Genomic DNA, 20041 nt, shown 5'->3' with positions numbered 1-20041 from the left:
CGTATTTGCCCCTCAGTCACTGTGCCAGGTTTTGTGCTCTTGCTGGTACGACATCTTTTTCTGTTGAATGTTTTCCTTTTGCTGTTGCTGGGCAGAAAATCTATACGAGTTACAAATTAAGCTGACTGACTGCAGAGCGAGTCAACCAGAAAAGTGTAATTCAAAAGATAAACTAGGGAAAGGGAATTGAAGTTTTTATGGTTACAATAAAACAATGCCTTGTAAAAAGTAGGCAAACTGCATTTATTAAAAAATGTATGTTTTAAGCTGGCAATAATTCAAGCAGTTATTTCATCTGCTTGACTTACAGTAACATAAAAGCCCATCTGACATGGAGGCTTTCTTGCAGAAGTTGTTTCAGCCACTTGTAACTTACAGATTGCTAATAATACATGATGCCTGCAGTAAGGATTTTAGCACTGCATAGCTCAGACCCTCTGCTCTACCTGCACAGGCACAAGCTGAATTTCAGCTGTGAAGCTCTCCCTGCTCCACGGAAGACGCAGTTTGGAACCACACTCCTGCCTAGTCACACTGCCCTCCTCTTGAAGGATGCAATCACCTTGTGTTGGGTCATCATCCCTCATACCTCTACTTTTGGGCTCTTTTAAGATCTTACTTCCCTATGCTCCCTGTCTCTTTGAATCTATTGCTGATTCATAAACCCATTTTTAATGCTTAGCTCTTCATTTTGCAGGGTTTTTTTTGGCATGGTATGTTATCTGCAGAACATCAAGCTGTTTGCTGCCAGAAAAGCACCTTGACTATCTGGTTAATCTCTATTTTGCTTTCCCCCCCTCCCCTCCAGAAATTTTAATTCATCTGAACTTTGAGAAACACTAAGTTGCAGGAGCTCTTCCTAGGACAGCTGGGCATGGAGCAGCACAGGGAGCAAACCCATCACTTCAAGCAGATCTCTCAGAAAGGACTGAGGGATGGAAACTGGGCCAGGGAATGTGTCCTCCTGTGTAATGCACTGGATGGACCTACCACTATGGAGCACAGAGCAGAGCAAGACTGAAGTGTACCTGGAGCAAGTTTATTTGCAGTCATCAGTATGATGCAAACAGGAGAGAAGCAAATGGCTGAATCCCAAAAAAACCCAGGGAGTGGAAGTGAAGGTTCAAACTGCTTGTGTTTAAGATCAGTGTCTGTCAGCTGAGGGGAAGGCTGCAAAAAGCAGCATTTCAGAACCTTCCAGTGAAGTCACAGCCCCTAAAGGGCCAACTGCCCTTGTGATTAGGGTAGATTCAGAATTGCTGTTGGGAAGGATATTGCATACAAGAGGGGTGGTTTCCTCTTTCAACTGAAGCCAAACCAACAGCATTTCATTAGCTTACTTTCCCTCTTCTTCACCCCAGCTGTGTGATCTAACACAGCAGTAAGGATGCTGGAAACTTAGTCAAAAAACCAGCTGGATACATCAATGGAACGAAAATGCATCATGAGCTACTGTTAAATACAGAAATCACCTCTGTTTGTGAAATAGGTCCCTGGAGATAAAGAAATTATTCTGAAAGGTTTGCTTTCTTCTTCTGCTCTCCTTTAGGTGTCCTCTCTTGGCCCCTGAGGCAGGACACTAAGATAGGTGGTGTTCTACTCTTTCTGGTACATATTTTCTTATACCCTTAAATTCACTTGTTCCTGTCAATTTATTGGCATTCGTGCTCTCTGTTGTCTGATTGCTTTGGGCTCAGTCATCCTGGATCCATAAGATCAGTGGACTTACCACTGTAACATACACATCAGAAGGACAAGGCTGCATGTTGGCAATTGAATTACAACCATGTCTCTAATCCTCTCTGGAGTCATGCAGCCTTCTGCAAAACAGAAGCTGAAGTCACACTAGAAGTGAGAGCAAGTGTTTGCTGAACAAACCATTCACTTGCAAGAAGCTTATCCACTGGACCCATGGATAATCCTTCTGGCTTTGGGGGAAGAGAGGGGAAAACACAAATCACAATTACCTCACCTATTCTGTTGAGGGGCAGGAAGGGAAGGAGGAGAGGGAGGGAGGGAGGGAGGAAGACAAATTCTCTGGCAATATGTTAGGAGACATCTCCTAGATCATCTGCAGGTGATATCTGGATGCAGGCTCTGGACTGACCTCCCTTTTCATCCAGTCAGCTTCAGCACCGATTATGGGTTCAAAACATAAGGAATAGGGGCCTTGTGCTGTACAGCATCACATACTGTCAAGGCAGGTTCAGCTAAAATCCACCCACAAATACATGAGTCATAACTAAGAAACACGTTCCACTGTAGACATATCCTGAGTCACTTTCATCTCTGGAACTTATAAATATTTAGTTAGCCACTTAGCTTTTAATTTAGCAGAACAACAAAGATTCATCAGACAAATCTCCAGAATTATCTTTCACTAAGAAGCTTCTTAAATAATTCCTCTCATTGAAGTTCCTTTTCATTTCTATACAACTCAGAATTATTTGATATATATAATCGACAAAAGTCACAGGTGAGCTAAGAAATCATTTCTCCTGATTCTGTTCCTTCTGCAATTAATTGCATCTATTTCAAATACCAGCTTTGTTCACTGCAAGAGTATATTCTCATTTTAGTAATAACTGCTGAACCCTAATAAGGACATTAAGGGCATATCTCTCCTGGTGTGGGGTGGCACATCAGATCTTCCTAAAGACCACTGTCAGTCAGACTGTGCTGGAGTCAGTGGGGATGTACCTGCACACATAAATGGAAAACACATCAATACATTTTTTTAAGAACCAGCTGAGATTCAGAGAAAAAAAATACATGAAATGGGCTCGCTAGTATCTCTGTATTTTTGGCAGTGGCAGGAGGGGAGGATAAGAATGGTAATATTTAAGGATATAGCATTAGGAGAAAGTATTTGTTATTGTTTTATAAAAATCATAGATTTGTTGTTATGACTACAAGTGGTTGAGTTAAAAATATTTGTTATATAAAAATGTGAGTCTTGAGTTTACTTCCCTCCATTTAACAGATTGAGCCAGAAGCCAGTGAGAGCTTTACAGACCATCCTTCAATGCAAACCATTTAGGAACTGCTGGAGTCCCAAGAATCCCAGCTGTGCAGAGCTGTTTGAACCCTGGGACTGGAAGCTAATCAGCAAAGAGGAGAACCAGGTTGGCTTGATGCTTTCTTTTTTTCCCCCATGGTCAGCAGTGCTTTTTCTGCTTTGCTGTTTTGTTTGATTGATATTTATGTCAGCAATTCACACACACAGATGCCACATGTGCTTTTAAATTTTGATAAATCAGAACATCTATTCATGTCTTTGCTGTACTGTAGGAAAAAATACTGCATCATTCTCTATACAACACAGACAATAGGTCTTGATAGGTTTTCTGTGGGCTGGGTTAAGGGCTTTGCAGCCTCACTAACAGGGAAATTGGTGGTTCAAGAAGAACATGTGGGTAGTACAGAATTAATGTCTGTCTGGGAGAAAACAGGCTTGGGCAAACTTGGCAATGAGGCAAAGGAAGGGACTGCATAAAGTCCAAGCTAACAGAGTAATTCTTGTGACCTCAGTATAGGTGAGAGTAGGAGCAAAGCCTTCCCAAAGAAAGGAAAGGAGCCTTGCAACTGCAAAAGAACCCCAAACCCTAAACAAGTGAGAAAGGAGAGGTCAGGTTTTCTCTTACTACAACAAGTACTTTTATACTGCAATTACCATAGCAATATAGCTACAGCTCTTTATTATAGCATGAGGGGCTAATCAAAACCAACCACTGCAGGTAACAGAACCCTGATGAACACAGTGGGCTGGAACTGGATGATCTGTGAGGTCACTTCCAGCCCAAACCATTCTGTGATAGAGTAGACTTGTTATTTTCCAGTGAATGATAGAGGGCTTAGATAGAACATTACCAGAGCAAGGTACCAAAATGAGCTGTGTCTAGTTTGGGGTGCTTTCCTGTAAAATTTCTGATGCTGAAGGTGACTCAAAACACTGCACAACCAATCAACATTCTGTGAGGGTAAAGTCAAAAATATGACAAGTTTCTTCTTAGTTTAAAAAATAGAGGCAATTTTAAAAACTAGAGGTGATTTTTTTTTTTTGTGGTTCACACTTAAGGATAATTTAACATTCTGAAAATTATTTTGTGGCAGATTCACAATAATATGAAGTTTTAAAATTTAAATTTTTATAAAATAGCTGGTGGCATGGGTATGGGTCAGTTTGAAATACCACTGCCCTGTGGATATGGCTGCCTGCTCTTGTGTTGGTGTGCTGGATTAGAATGAATACCTGACTTGGACCAGGTGGGAATTCTCCTCACTTGTATATTCATAGCATTTTTTAGAGATTTTTCACCTGTGGAATTGAGCAGAGAATGATCTGTTTGGCTCTGTGTGAGTATATATTCCACATCATCACTATATGCAGCAATCATAAGGTCAGAAACCCAGGTTGTCATAGGAAGGATAAGCCATTTCTTCTTTTTCAGGACTTTCCTAGATGTGTTATTTATAGTACAGAACCATTTTGTTATACGTTTATTGGACCTTTTTATTAATCTTGTCTTTAACCTCAGCCCTATTAAAAAAAAAAAGGGAAGTCTCTGTCCCTGGTAGCCCACACATTTAGTGTAGATACAAAATCAGATACATCTACCTCTTGCAAAAAACATTCTCTTCTTCATTAACTGCATCACTGCTATGAACTAACACAGCAACAGATGTTAAGTGAAACATTTCTAATGATGCCACTCAAAATAAGTCATCTGCATCCCCTTGGGATTTTAGTGCCATAGCAGAAAAAATGAATGCAGTGGTGGCACAGACACCAGGAAGTCATTAAGTGGCAGAGTTCTGCCAGCTTTTTTAGTTACTTTTGATTGCTACCTGAACCCCTTTGCAGCTGGAATAAGCACAAAAAGTCAAAAAACATAAGAATCAGTAAGGCCTCAACGTTTACTTATGAACATAATTCATGAAAGCACATCAAAGCCTGGAAATATTGGTCTGTCTACTGATTCTATGGTTTTTTTTAATTTATTTTTAACTTTTTTTTCCTTCATTTTCTTTGAAGTGTTTGTAGCAGAGGAAACATTCATTACCAGTGGTATTTCCTTCATTAGAAATAGAATCAACTATGTCTGTTTAGCTAAATCCCTTTCCTTCCTATTGCACTCCACAGCTGTTTGCAGTCCAAGCCTTATTGCATTTTGGCTGCTCCAGCACATCTCCCCTGAGTACAGGAAGCCATGAAGTCATTTTTTTTTTTGTCATTTCGGGAAGAAGTGCCCAGTGTGTGTAAAGGATCAGGTGTTTGGGGTGTTTTTCAGTTGCAGAAGTAGTACGAGACTGCAGAGTTTTCATCCCAACTTTCTCAGCTTTTGGCATCGCTCATGTCTGAACCATTTACAGAAATAATCACACTCTTCAGAACCACATTTCAATCTTTCCTCCCTGGCATATGGGATTGCAAGTCAAGCTTCTCTGCTGCTACTTTAGAAAAACAGGTTCAGTTTCTTCACATCCTCGCCCTTTTACCTGTCCCTCAGGTGTGCTGCGTTTCCCTCGGGAGGGCAGCAGGTGACCTCGCGCGGCTTTGCAGCGACATCTCGTGGCCTGACTCACCTGGAGCCGTGTCAGGGATTCCTCTTCCAGGGTGGAGAAAGCCTCGTGTGGATTGAGTCGAATATTTCGTACAGTGAGGAGGTAGGATGCCATTTGAAAACCAGGTCATTAAGTGTGTTTAATTAGGTAAGTGACACTGTCAACATGATTGTCAGTCGTACAAAAATAAGTTAGAAATTGTTGCACATGCTAAAAAGAACATAGGTATTTGCCCTTCTTCCAAAGGCTGCAAAGTTTGGACAGTATGATAAGATGAACATCTGAAGTCGCTGTTGCAAACATCTAATTACACATTACTGAGTGCACAAATATAGCAAAGACATAAAATAAGTTATCTTAAGCTAAAGTAAAAGAACAGAATATGGAAATACTCTCCCTCCTCATGTGTTTAGCCTCTCACCGTCTAAACAGCTTTATACCTCTTGGGCTTTAAGTACTTGAGGCCACACAAACTAAACTAAGGGGAGCGAATCTAAAGTAGCAACATATAGCAGATCCACAATTTGTCAAACCTCAATTCACAGAACTTCAATTATCAAAAATATTTGTGTGTCCTTTGGAGTAAAGAAGTGTTCTTGCGAGGAGAAGAGTGGAAATATACTGACTTCCAAAGCCTCAGTGGAAAACCAGTGTATGAACAAGCCCCTCCAGAGGGAACAAAGATAAGTCACACAGAAATCACAATAAATGCTGAGGGTTTATCCTTAGCCAAAAGCTCTGTTTCTTGTTCTCTTGTTCTTGTTTGTTGCGAGATAATGACTCATCAGTAGCACAAGTGAGGGGAAACCATATTTTTGCAGAGAAAAGGGAGTTTTCAGGCTAAAATGGATGTCTTTTTCCAAAAAGAAGAACACTGAGCATGCTGCTGAGTGAACAGCTTTCCATGGCTTTCCCAGGCAAGCCAAGGGGAAGGTTGTTCTGGCAGAGGTTGGCAGGAACCAGGTGGGTTTGAGCCTGGTGCCTGCAGGAACATTACTGTCCTCCAGCGACTGGTCTTCATGGCAGAGTCTGCTGGTGCTTCCCCCTAAACTCATCTAAGCTGTGCAGTCACACGAAGCAAATTCCAGCCCTGGTGATAAGAATGCCTTGGAATAATTAAAATTAATAAAATTAAAATTACTGTCACACATGGTATTTTCATGTCCAGCGTTTAATCCGGGTATCTTCTTTATACCCTGTATACCCTTCCCAGGCACTTAGAAAGGTTTAGTTCTGGAATAGCAATGGGATTAACTCAAATTTCTCCATATTCTGAAGGTAATTCCATACTCTCCCAATGAATTCCATATAAATATAAATTTTGTTCAGTAGAAGGAGGAGTCAGCTGTGTGTTGAAGCTGTGACTTTCCCAAGTAGTTTCTCAGCAGCCCACAGCAACACAGTGTAAGACAGATGTAAGACAGACAGTGCACTCTGAGTCTCTGACAGCTTTCAGTGATGCCACTGGACCTTAATGAAAAAATAAATTTCCCTGCTAACTATAGTGGTATTCTTTTCAATGAATTGCACTTGAAAGTAATTGCACTAACATGTAGTTGCATTTTTAACGCCTCTGAGATACTACACTTCCTCATGCTGCACTGGCAGCTTATTTCCTTCAGCCACACAGAGGTTTCAGGCTGTAGCTTCTTCTCAAACGCTTTGTAACTAGAGGTTCCTGTATTATTAAAACATGTTGTGTCCTGGACTTAGCTCAACTTTTCTGGAAAGCGATCATCTGGAAGTCAGCCTGAGACCCAGCTGTGTCACAGGGATTTTCCCTGCTTTCTGAAACGATCTGCTCCACTGCTTGGGAAGTTTCTGGGTCCTGAGAGCAGGGACTGTCCAGCGTGTCCCCGCTGCTGTTGCAGTGCAGAGGGGAGGCCATGTCAGAGGGCTGCTCCGAGGGTTTCCCGGCAGCAGGGGGCAGGGGCACCGGCAGAGGGAGATTCATCATGTAGAACACGTTTCCCAGGCGTCGGGACACCTTTAAAGACAAAGGCACAATCGCAGCAATCGCTTCTCGAGACACTGTTAACGCCATTAGACATCAGGGTTGACTCTCGTGTAGCAACGCCAGGGACATCCAGGGGATCCCAGCCATCTCCAAGGGTTATCAGTGGTTAGCAAAAGCGAAAAAAAAAATCTCTTGCATTTTCCCTCTCTCATATTTTTCTAAGCCCGGGTTGTGGAAGGAGCTTGTCAATACTCAGTTTGGGACTGTGGGGCCTGACTGCGGGATCCTCCTGCTCCCTGAGAGCAGCAACACCCCCGGGAGAGAGGGAAGGCAAACTGCCAGCCAGGAGTGGGGAAGGTGGTTTTAAGGACAGAAGAGTGAGAGAAAAGAAAAGAACCAGACAACAACAGAAACACACAGAGAGTTGGTATTAGTGGATGAAATTAAGGGCAGAAAACTGTAAACACAGAGAGACTAACTGTCCCTGAAAAATGTTTGATCATATTCCTTAGGGTCTCTGTGTGCTGTGGTAACATGCAGAGAAGCAAAAGCAAACTATGCTGGAGTAATTTCTTTTCTCCCAATATTATGGTAGTTACCTTATCAGTGAAAAAAAAAAAAAGTGGTTTAGTTTGGAAAAATTTCATCCTGTGAGCTTCTGGCTCATTCATGTGCCTGTGACTTGGGCATACATTTAATGATCATACCTGAGAGCGGATTTTTAATGCTGGTCCGAGTTTTAATCCCATTGTATCCAGGAGATGTTCCTCTGTTAGCAGTGGGAGGGTTTCTCCATCAATAGCATGGTCTTTAAATATCTGATGAAATGATAAAACACATCATAGTGTGCTAAAACAGACTGATTGTTTTTTATGCTTAATCCCAAGACACAAAGAATAAAAGGAGGAAATAATAATTTTATTGATTTATCTTTGTATTCATCTCCTAACGGCACAATGAAAACTACTATTATATTTGTGACTTTGTGACAACCAGCTACCCTCTCACATTGACATTTATTTGGTGACCTTTAAAGCCAGATGGTCCTAAAGACCTGAGAACGTGATGAATGTTTATAATCACCTGGGCATAATCTGAGCAGCCTGGGAGGCTGACGATGAAGTTGTGCACGTCATCAACAGTCCACTTGCGAATGTCTTCGATGGAGGAGATGTCTTCTCCATTCAGGATCAGGCCATGTGCTCCTTGGAGGAGGAAACACAGAAGTTATGGTCCTAGAATTTTGCTGGCAAATCAGGAGGAAGTGGTTGTTAACATGAAAATTTTTACACTTCTCCAGAACCCAATAAATTAATAGCAGTGTGTAGTCACAGACAGATATTACAGGAGTCTTGGACAAAAAAATCTCCACATAGTCAGTAACACCTGGATCTGGAGGGGATTTTTTGGTGGGTTTTTTCTTGTTTACTGCTGGCACTGTACCTACCAGTCACTACACATACAAATGATGCTGCAGTATTTCCTTTAATGAGTACATTATCCAATATTTTTGATTCCTTAGATGTTACTGTTACTTTAATTTTACTAATATGTCAGTAGAACAGATCCAAGCCTTTGCTAACCCATAGTGCCTACTGAGAGTTAGGACACATAAAAAAGTTATGGGCAGAAGGGAGAGACTAACTCACAATTTCAGTCAGCAATTTTGTTTATTTTAATTGATATTCATTTTTAAAGCAGGAATTGAATTCAGTTATTACTGTTTGCAGCATGTGAATTCTACATTTGGTTGCAATGACTCTACCTTAACAAAAATTTACTTAAAACAGGGAGAAGAAATAAGAAACCATATCAATAAAGACAAATGATATCAACATATAACTGTAATCTGGAGATCTGACAAACCTGAAGGTAGCAATGGGTTGTTGGGTACTGGAAATCCATATGGTAATGCTGAGAATGGGATTGCAGAAGGGTACATGTATTTGTCATCAAAAGCAGCACAGGAGCTATTGGCTTCCTTCTCATTTGTGTTGCTGCAGCTGTTGGTTTCAGTAGAAATTTCATGAGTAGCACAGTTCTTTCTCAAGCCTTGCTCAAACTCTTTACAGTTTTTGGCAACTGCAGATGGCTCAGTCTGGTTTTTGCTTTGCTCATGTTTGTTTGGTGCCTCCACCTCTATTTCTTTCTTGTCTTCTTTCTCATCATCCACTGCAGCTGAGGCAGAGTCCGTGGGTTTGTCCTCAGCCTGGTTCTTCGTGCCATTGGCACTGCAATCGGCAGTTTTGTGGTTTCCAGCTCTTCTCCCTGGCCGACGTCCCCTCTCCCTTTGGAGCGTGGCCACTGGCGGGTACGGGCTGGTTGCCATGAGCATGGTGTTCCCATGGATTTCATCCAGGGTGGGGCGATGAACATACAAGTCACTGGGAAGGTGGCCCTCAGGCAGCCTGTGCCTGCCACGGAAAGCAATGGGACTTGCTGGCATCCCATGGTAAAGGAAAGGTGCTTCCAGGCCCAGCAGTCCTTTCCGATGGGCTTTCTCCATTTCCTTTTGCTGAAAAATAGCACTCATCTCCATCTCCATTCTAAGAGACACACAGAGCAGGGGCAGTTAGGGCAGCTCAGTTCCTTCATCACCTTTTTTTTCAGCACAAATGAAAACTCAGATAATTGAATAGGCAAGAGAACTGCTTGTCTTGTCTCTCCCCTACAGTGCTGTGTGTGAGAGGGCACAAACTGCAGATGGAATGGCAAACTGGCTGTATTTAATGTGCTGTCACACACATAAAGTAAGCTAAAAGGAAGGGAAAATATATCTTCCTTGGGATGCCCCTAGATAATATTTCAGACAAAAAAGTGTCATTTGTGTATTGGCAATCCAGGCATTATGAGGTGATTATGCTCACTTGGGGTTTGAAAAATTTTCTCCAGGGTCCTAAGGGTTGGAGACTAAAGAAAATAAGTGAATTACATTACTAATCAGAAAACTGTACTGAAAACTGCAAAATTCCACTGATATTGCAAATGATAAAGAACTAGAATTGTATTATCTCTGGAACGTGACATTCAGAGCTAATGCAAAGTCCCTTGGGTAACTCTCCATAGTGCCTGGCACTGGAGCACGGCTCTGAGAGTGTGAAAAGATTAGATCCGGGTGGGAAGTGTTCAGCTGATCTCCTTCCTTGTGGATAAAGCCAATGCTCCAGAGTCTGTGCCAGCTTCCTGCCCCTGGAGTAGTGGGTAGGAGGGCTTACTAGTGGGATACGGAGACTACAAGGAGTAGTATTTGTCTCTGCTGTACCAACCTTTGCTGGCATCAGCTTTCTCTGGAGCCAAGCCAGTGACCAAACGGAAAACTAGAACTCCTAGAGGAGCTTTGAGGAGCTTTCAGTGGGATTTCTGCATCTTTCTTTGGAAAAGGACCTGTGAAGTTCACCAAGATAGCTTTCTTAACACTGCAATGAGGATAACAGGTCAGAGAGAGTCTGACTTCTAGAAGAGTGGAAAATTGTCAGAGAAACAGTTTGGGCAAAACTATCTATTCAGATTTTTGGTTTGAGCAGGAATTAGTTGATCACTCCATTCAGGGATTTTTCTCTGCCCTCTTTTCATCTTTGCAACAGCCTCTAAATTATTGATTTTCTGCTTTCAGAGATCCAAAGGAAGTGTTTTGTCTGTGTACCATGTCCTTGTATGTCTTGCCCCACTGTCAGTACTCCCACACAGCTCTTGAAGTGGAGATAAGCAATAGAAAGAATTACATTCCTGCTGCTCCTCCAGATAAGATGGTCTGTTCCTCTGAGGACCAGCAGATGGGGAATCACTGAGCTTTGACATGAGGCAGAGTCCCTTGGAGAACAAGGATTTGGGCCCAGGTGCTCAGCAGCACAACTGCAGGCAGCTCTATAGGTGATGTGTGCTGCACAAAGCAGTGTGAAAAAGTGGAAATCACCAGCGTGGAAAAAACTTGAGGTAAAAGATTATCTCATGGATTTAGGCTGGGTTTTTTATGTCGGGGTTTTTCTGGGTTCTGTGGGCTGAGGGAAGAGCCTGAACAGGTAGGGCCAGCTCTGATGTGGCTGAGACTGGATGTGATGGTCATGCTTGCTGCTGGTTATTTTACTTGTTTTTCTCAGGGCTTTTCCATGTGGTAACAGCTAAGGGAAGTGCATTGCTGATGCAAATCTTGTGCAATAATCAAGCTAATAATCAAGCTTTGTTGACTGAAGAGCCTAAAACACTTCTGTCATAATTCTCTTCAGATGCCTACTCATAATTTATCTGTTCTTTGCTCTTAGTCTCACTGTGTGAGGGATGCTACCACTGAGTGCTGTGCTGCAGCCCAGGGCAGGAGTGGTTGAGTTTAGAGTTCTGCTATGGAAATGGTGTAGCTGTGAGGGAGGGCACTGCTGGTTACTTAACCAGCTACTGATTACACTCACACTGGAACAAATTAGTGGACTTCTCTATAATCACCCTGATATTCCAACTATTTGGTAGCTTAAGAAAGCTGCCCACCCTGGTAGGGTGGACACATAGCTAATTATCCCAGGGGCCCAGCTGTAGAGGCTTAAAATGTTGTGTGTGACAGCACACAGCTGGAAGGTTTGAATTAGTTTCTGAATTTTTGTAACTTCAAGGTGTTTGAATCGAGAGTTCAAGGGCTGAGGCTGGAGTTTCTTTGTTTCCTTAACCAAGCTAAAGGGTTTGTTTCTTTACTTACATAATTTTAAGACTAAAAGCAGAATAGAGGCAAGCAGAATGTTCTGTATCTTCAGATCTTAATAGATAATCAAGGGCCCTCTGCTTCTCTGGATGACTTGAAAAAATATCTCAACCACTGTAAACAGTAAATGTGTGCTTTAGTAATTGCCAACTGCCCTAATCCTGGCAGGCACCTCAGAGCAAAGCTTGCTACGGATTACCTGGCAATGTTTTGCTTTTGAGCCAGTTCCTGTCTTCTGGCCACAGCTTCCATGGATTCTGGTTGTAGAAAGCTGTATCCTTAAAGGAAAGGAGAAAAAATAAGTCTTTAAAATTCACTTGTTTCCTCAAGCAAGTGCACAAACCCCAAAGCAATGCAGAGACACTTTAAAAAGCTTTTTAAGACTTTGACTATGGAGTCCACCAGGAAGCAGATATGACTTTAAGTCAAATCCTATTTGTGGTCATTGCTTTGGTGGGAATGAGTAGAAGAAACATGAAGTCCAGCATTAGGTGTCTGCAGGATCAGATCTGTAGTTAGGAATATCTGCTGTTATCGATAAAGAAAGGAGACAGCAGGGTAGTTTTAGCTGGAGTCTTTGAAGCACATATAACTGCTCAGAAAATAATAACCATCAACTGAGCAAAGCAAACCTGATCCTTCCAGACTGTTTTCAGCCTGGAGCCCATGTAATTTTAAATTACATTTCCTCTTGAGGCAATGTCTTATTTGAGATCTGCATTAGGTGGGAAAAAAAGCTGAAGCCAGAAATACTTCTTTATAAATCAATGTGACATTGAGAATTCATTCACTCATCTCAAAAAAGGAACCATGAGATCACTTTATATGAAGTGATATGTAAATTTATGTGCAGCATGACACGAGTGCCACAGCTGTGATATCCAGCCTTCCCCTGGGAGCTATGTCCTGTAATTTTAAACATTTATTAAAAGGACTTGCAGTTGCTCTACATGAATAAGGTGGCATGTGATATTATCATTATAGAATATGATCAGTATAAAGCAGCCAATACTCATACAAGAGCAAGAGTTAAATGTAGCGTGAAAGTGCTGTTGATTTGGCTCATTTGTTTAGCTACAGCCTTCTTTTCAGATGTGAAAATGCTTGGAAAATACAAAAAGAAAAAGAGTAGAAAAACATGCAAATGACTTTGAAAACAGTGTATTTAACAAGAGCTAAAATGGATGCATTTAGACCTAAACTGGTGCAGTTTAGATTCTCTGGTGGACAGGCTGTTTCCATTCAGTGAGACTGTTTTTCTAAAGAAAATAAACTGTTGCTGACACTACCAACAAACCAACGGCAAACCAGTAGGTGCAGTTTGCTCTCTCATTTACACACTCTCACTTTTCAGGATGCAGACGCTGCTTCGTTACCTGGGCCTGGGTAAACTCGGTTGGCCAATATGTTTGGCACGTTTGGGTGCTGCGGGACTGTGGGTCCAAGGTGGGAGGATATGTGGATTTGTCTGGGATCAGCCGAGGCCATCATTTCAGTGGAAGGTAACAGGTCTCTGAGAGGGAAAAAACCCCAACATTCAGATATGCAGAGGACACTGCTTAGTTGAGAATAATCAAAGGTCCGTACATGCTCAGGGACAGCACAGTTGTTATTAACTGCAGTGCTGTGACAGGGAATGGTGCCCGTACCTGTCGACCAGGCGCGGCTCAAACTGGGCGGGGATCGCCTGCACCCTCTGCTGGCCCGGCGCCATCAGCTGGGGGTTCACTGCCATCAGCTGATTCCTCATGAGCATCTCCTGCCGCTGCCGCAGCTCTGGCACAAAGCAGACACAGCTCTGGGGTCAGTGTACTAGCTTAGAAAGTCATTCTGTCTGCAATACAACTTCACCAGAAAAAATGATTGTTTTTTCCTCTCAAGTACGAGTTAGTAAGTCACACTTTTTTTTTTTTTTTTAATAGCAGCAACTAAAAAATATGTTTCTGCTGCCACCATAACTGCTTTGTTTAAATAATGCAAATTTATACAATCAAACTGCATTAAAACTAAACAAGGATGTGCACAGTCAAGTGTACAAAAGGACAATTTACAATGAATAGTAATTCACATGACATTATGAAATAGAAGAAGATAGCCATGGATGTTAAGTTCTCTGCTTGAGACAGCTTTTATTTCTAATGTAGTTTCATTTTTAGAAAAATCATACTACCTAGAACCTACCTTGTCATGAAACATCAACCCCAGAAAGAAGAGCCTACAATGGTGAGCCAGAACATCATAATGTCCAGCTATGGCTTTTGTTGCTAAGTTCTTTTGTGACCTTGACTTGTCTTTCAGATGCTCAGCATCTCTTAATCAAATTCAGAATTCCAAGAGCCCCCTGTGTTAACTTTAAATCACCTTAGAGAAAGATTTCTGCAGTTACTCCTAAGATAAATTTGAAATGCCTTTTTAAGACATCCAACCTGTTGCTGGCTGGTTTTTGTATATTGTAGAGGAATTAGCAATCCTATTAACAGATGTAGTTTGGGGTTCTCCCTGCTCACCTCCTGCTGCCATTCCACTTGCTAATCGGTACAGGTGCTTCTCTTCCAGTGCTCCTTGTTCCCCCAGGATAGACATCTTCCTCATGTGCTCCCGAGGAGTCATGCTGCAAGGAGACAGCACCAGCTTTGCTGGGGTAAGGATCTGAATCAGCAGGGCCAAAGAGAAGAAAGACATTCAACAATGTGGGGAACAGAGCAGGTTATGCCAGTTATTTCTCAGAGAAGCAGCTAGTCCTGCCAGTCACAGCTGGACCCTTTAGTGTTTGTGGGTTGTACTGTTTTCCATACAGAAACTTTCAGGTTTCAGGACAATGCTAATATTGCCTGTCTTTACACCGAGTTGATCAGTGTCCTTGGATCTTACAATGCAAGGAAAGCCAGGATGTTGGGAAACAGCAGCTCAAAAGGATGTAATTAAGCCAAAGCCTTTGCCTGCAGTATCACAGCAGCCCTGAGATTAGTCACGTGCTCATATTTAGGAAGGCAGGTATCTTTGGGTTCCTTTGGGAATTGTAATAGTTTGGAGCCCTCTTTACTGCAAACTAAGTGAAACAGATGGAGAGAAAGGGTAGAAATGAGCTGTTCTAAAAGACATCGACCCCTTAGGGCTGCCAAATGCAGTAGAAAAGGTAAAATAACATGCTTTGTAGTGATGAAAACACTGATAGAACAAGTGAGACTCAGATTAATTACCCATATATGTACAGGTGAATAAAGCCAGGCGAAGAGTAGAAATCCAGACTAAAACCTAATACACTGCAAATGCATGGCTGACTAGCTGCACTGTCACTGAGGTGGGTTGTGAGAGCATTTCCAAGTCTGTCCAAAGAGGAAGGTGACCAGATTAAAAATGATCCTGATACCAGTGGAATGAATAAACACAATATGCCCTGCTCAGGATTTTGGGTGAATAATCTATAGCAGGATTATTTGTGCAGACAGGTCATAAAGAAAGCAAGTCTTGTAACCCAGAGCCTGGATGTTAAAAAGTTATCCTGTATGGAATGCTTTAAGCTGAGGAGTTGGCAGAGGGAGCAGGCCAGCTCCAAAAGCAGCAGTAGGGGCATCTGAACACTCATTTCAAACCAGAGTTGCACAGCAAATGATTGGTTCTTAATTTCTTTTTTTTAAAGTATGTTGAAAGTAGGGGCTTGAATTTCTATCTCCATTTAGCTCTGATTAAATGGACTCTTTCTGTCTTCTGAAAGAAGGAAGATGTAATGCCTAAGTGTTCTCATCCTGTAGATGGAGAGTCATAGCTCCATGAGTTCAGCCAGCATTTGGTAGAGGAAACAGTGAGGGAAATGCAAAGACAGGGGCACTGTTCATTATCCAAAAATCAACTGGAACCCAAATCCTGTATTTTGTCACCCAAGCCATTTATAACTTAATCATTATAAGTTCTTTTGTTGCCTTTGCCCTGTTGATGAGTTGAAAAAGAATTACGGGAAAGCTCTCAATCTAATTCACATTTCTCAGGAATTTACCATTTCCTTGGTATGGTGAAGATACTTGGTCTGAACCTCAAAATGAGTTTTCCAAAAAGTGGACAAGTGAGTAATTTCAGCCACTCAGACTGAGAGTAGAGGCTACACTTGGACTACCCCACTGGTGCTCCCTCAAAATAAAAAATTCTTTACATTTGTAAATGTAGATGCTGGATTCTGTGTTGGCCAAGATTCAGGTCTTCCTGGCAGCAGACATCCTGTCAAATCCAAGACTAGCACCATGTCCTTTGTTCTTGACATGTGTATTACCCAAACATGTGCTGCTGGATATATTTCCATTTGCCTTTTTTTTTTAGGATACTTTAGACTTAAAGCGATTTAGGATGCTGGTGCTTCATGAAGAGCATTTGAGCTGCCAAAGTGCTTCTGAGCTGCTAAAGCATTTTAATGCTCAGTACTAAAGCGATTTAGTGCTGAACTAAACTTTTCAGCAGCTCAAAAAATAGGTGGCAACTGGGATGATGGTATTTGCCACACCATATTGTCCAGTGAGCCATTTAGGTGGTTTCTTGTCATGGATAAATGACTGCATTAAATGTTCTGCAAAACAAATTGCAATTTTAAACTTCATGCTGACCTCCTTACAGCCTGATCTTTGGCCTTTGCCTGGTGCATCTGACCAGAGCAACCTGATCCACCTAAAGATGTCAGTGCTTATTGCAGGGGGATTGAAATAGATGGACTTAAAGGCCCATTATAACCCAAACTGTTCTATGATTTTGTGATATGAAGATGCAAAGAAACCAGCAGAGTTCTGGATAGACATTATAGGAAAAAAATCCAGGTTTTAAACTTTTTATTCTAGTAAATCAGAAAAAAAACCCTTAAAAATTAGTATTACCACTGACAAAGTTTTATCTGTCAGATGACTGACAAGTTGTACCACTTTTGCTTTTTAGGAACTGCTGGAATGCATCAATCCCCTGTTTTAGTCACAGCTGTGAATGTGCTGTATTCTGGGGAATATGTCCCTGTGTGGGAAAAAGACACACAGATAAAAGACACTTCCTTCATCAGGCCTACCTAGAACTTCTACACTTGCCCCTAAAATCACACCTGTGACTAAAATTAGGTTGTTCAGCTCTAAAGTGTAGAATCATGGAAAACCTAGTGGGAAAAGACCCATCTTTTCTGTCCCAGATCCCCCACGTGGGATCCCATATACCCTGTCTGTTGTGACAGATATCTATCCACAGCAGTAACTGTGGTTAGAAACCAGTAGCACCAGTATAGCTGTGGTGTTCTCTGTGCTGTCTGTGCAGTCCCTAAAACAAATCTGGATTTTGTGTTGGATGTGATACAGTGTCTGTTGACAGGCAGTCTCTCACAGCACCTCCTTTCAGAGCTGAAGCAGAAACTATTAAAGAATTTGCTTTAAAACTTTTTTTTTTCAAAAGTGAGGTTTTCCCTGAATGAGGGGTATTGAATGCAGCAGCACCCACAGTGGAGTTGATCCATGTTTACTGATAGATTAGAGGACCAAGATTCACAGAACATCACTTCAGGCAGCATCCATTGCTTCAGGCAATGTGCATCACATAAACAACCCAGCCCTGCAAAGGTAGACTGTGTGGTGTGTTGGTTTGACAGGGAAAAGATATACTACTGAAAAATAGTATTGAAAATTCATTGATACCTTCTTCCACTCAAGCTCTAGCATACTGCTTCCATTGACCCAGTTTTTGAATCATCATGAGCCAAAAGGAGGGTTTGATTCCTTAATGAGGTTTTCACTGGAGTTGCTTCATGACATCATTGGTGTGATAATCAATCCTTTTTAACTTAACTTGGATTTTTGTCTCAGATACATAAAAATAACTCCGGCATTTGTGATAAAAAATGAGATGTTATTTCTACCAAAATTATAATCTACTTCTCCAAGTTGAATGGCAGAGTATCAGTTTGGTTCAAATTTAACACAAAGAACATGTTTTGTATGTATATGTTATCTATATTAACTTAATATCCCTGAATTTCCTGCTCAGGGAAGTATTAAATTGATCAAGTAAGATAAATAGCTTACTAACATCCTGTAAAGACTTGTATGTAACTCTGTGTCTGGAGGTGGCACTGAACTTGACTAATCTATGTTATTCCATTTGGAAAAGCACCTCTTTTGGTTACTTAGCTGTGGTTCTGCCTGGCAGGTCAAATTTAGGGTACTCACGGTTCAGACTATTTTCATAAGAATGGGCATATTAGAAACCACATCAGCAAAGCCTCTGTGAGGGAACAGGGAAAGTATAGTTCTGATACATTTATTAGCTGGGATTTGAGGGTAGCTCAAAATCTGGCATCGGGGTTCATATAAATTCATACACACCAGCTGTCCAGCGTTAGATTCATATATGGCTCTGCTCTGATCCTATTGCACAAATCCTGGCTGTACAGCACATTACGGGGATGAAGACAAGTTAATCTCTACTTTTAGAGTTTTACCCTTAGCAAACCCTTCTTGGCAGCAGGCAGAACCACTCACCCAGGACTAATTCTGTCTCAATTTATTAGATGAGAAGTGGCAAGACACGAACTTCATGAACCAGAAGCATTTGCAAATCTAATCATGCTCCCATGCAGTTTCAAAATGTCTGTACCAGGCCGTGTGTCCATGTTATTAGTTACATTGGCAAGATACAGTATAGTCTTATGTATAATATAGGCCTGGTGGAAGACTTGTTTTTATGGTTAAATGCATTAAGGTTTCATTAACCCATATTGCATTTATTTATATCAAGCACATGGAATTAGCATTTTTTAAAGTCAATGTTTGGTGTACCTCAGTAGTGGCTCCACAGACTGTCTGGAAGAAGCTGAGTATTATTTAAAATGCTCAGTTAATCTGTGTCAGAGACATCAGTCAAACATATAAACTTGTATCCCTGCTTATGACTGAAATCATACATGGTCTCATTTGTGTTTCCACTGGCTTCCTTTTTAGAAAAACCTCTCCTGATTACCTGAGAAATCAAGTGCTGTTTAAAGAAATAGATAAATATTCCAATATTACTAATACTCCTAATGTCATTAACTGTAGGATCAAGGGTTCTTGCTCTAAACTCATGCTAAAAGTCACAAAACTAGAGACTGTAATTATTCTGGAGTCTGCAGCCAACAAATTAAATGACTTTTGGAAAGCAAAAAAGCAATTATATTAACATTATATCATAGAGGAACACAAAATATGTCTTCTTAATTGGGGTAAGGTGCCATTGGAGAGGCTGTGGGGCTAAATTCTAATCCTAGATACGTGGGCACAGACTGCTCAGAGACTGAGATTAGAGTGTAATCCTAAAACTGGATTGAGAACGATACATTCCCTAAAGAAAGGAAAATAACTATATTTATACTGTATGTAACAGCCAGAAGAGTTTGCATTGCATTCACACGGATTTGGAGACATGGATGTTTCTCCATTTCTGACCCAGCTATTTGGTAAGACTGCAAGCAGCAAGTCACTCTTTCTGTTTTTGAAACACACTGGTCTCAGGAAGTAGTCAAGGCTTAGTACTGGCAAACTCAATCCTTCAGGAACTAAGCTAGGTTCATAATAGAAGTTCATCTTGTTCCCCCTGGAATGGCTGGAGGCAAAGGGAAACTTATTCCTGCATGCTACTAAGGCAAGTGATGCATTGACTAAAACCAGAGGTGGAGGTGGCTTGTGCTGAGCACAAACACACACTGAGATCCCACAAAGCCTATGAGGTGAGAGAGGCAGATGGTGGAGGAAAAAGGAGCAGTCCTGCTGTTTGATATGGCACTGGAGGCATATGGATCCAGGACAGTCAGCAGCTGAGGTGGGAATTGTGCTCAGCTCTTC

The 20041-nt window shown here is 41.5% G+C and overlaps 2 protein-coding genes across 2 annotated transcripts in view; one reads left to right on the top strand and one right to left on the bottom strand.

Moving 5' to 3' along the window:
• The first annotated feature begins 819 nt into the window (after nucleotides 1–819).
• The window catches only part of LRRC31 (leucine rich repeat containing 31), a 45415-nt gene continuing 26193 nt past the window's right edge, over nucleotides 820–20041 (top strand). Inside the window, exons 1-3 of the mRNA XM_051781738.1 lie at nucleotides 820–1149; nucleotides 2990–3125; nucleotides 5511–5712. The gene's annotated coding sequence lies outside the window, so the exon portion shown is untranslated. The remainder of the gene's footprint in view (nucleotides 1150–2989; nucleotides 3126–5510; nucleotides 5713–20041) is intronic.
• Nucleotides 7280–14819, bottom strand: SAMD7 (sterile alpha motif domain containing 7). Its single transcript, XM_051781741.1, has 8 exons — nucleotides 14717–14819; nucleotides 13859–13985; nucleotides 13586–13722; nucleotides 12409–12487; nucleotides 9389–10068; nucleotides 8606–8727; nucleotides 8230–8340; nucleotides 7280–7552 (listed from the first exon to the last, which is right to left on the bottom strand). The coding sequence occupies exons 1-8, from the start codon at nucleotides 14817–14819 to the stop codon at nucleotides 7280–7282; spliced, it is 1632 nt and encodes a 543-aa protein (XP_051637701.1).

Source organism: Manacus candei, unplaced genomic scaffold (assembly GCF_025592945.1).
Source record: "Manacus candei isolate 608988 ecotype Guabito, Panama unplaced genomic scaffold, ASM2559294v1 h1tg000015l, whole genome shotgun sequence".
Lineage (NCBI taxonomy): Eukaryota > Metazoa > Chordata > Aves > Passeriformes > Pipridae > Manacus > Manacus candei.
The sequence above is the reverse complement of the archived record's forward strand: the minus strand, read 5'-3'. Positions and strand labels throughout refer to the sequence as shown.

Coding starts and splice junctions, on each gene's coding strand:
- SAMD7 (XM_051781741.1), bottom strand. CDS start 14,819: ATGACTCCTCGGGAGCACATGAGGAAGATGTCTATCCTGGGGGAACAA. Junction 13,723..13,858: donor GAGCCGCGCCTGGTCGACAG/GTACGGGCACCA, acceptor TTTCCCTCTCAG/AGACCTGTTACCTTCCACTG. Junction 8,341..8,605: donor GCTGCTCAGATTATGCCCAG/GTGATTATAAAC, acceptor TCATTTCATCAG/ATATTTAAAGACCATGCTAT.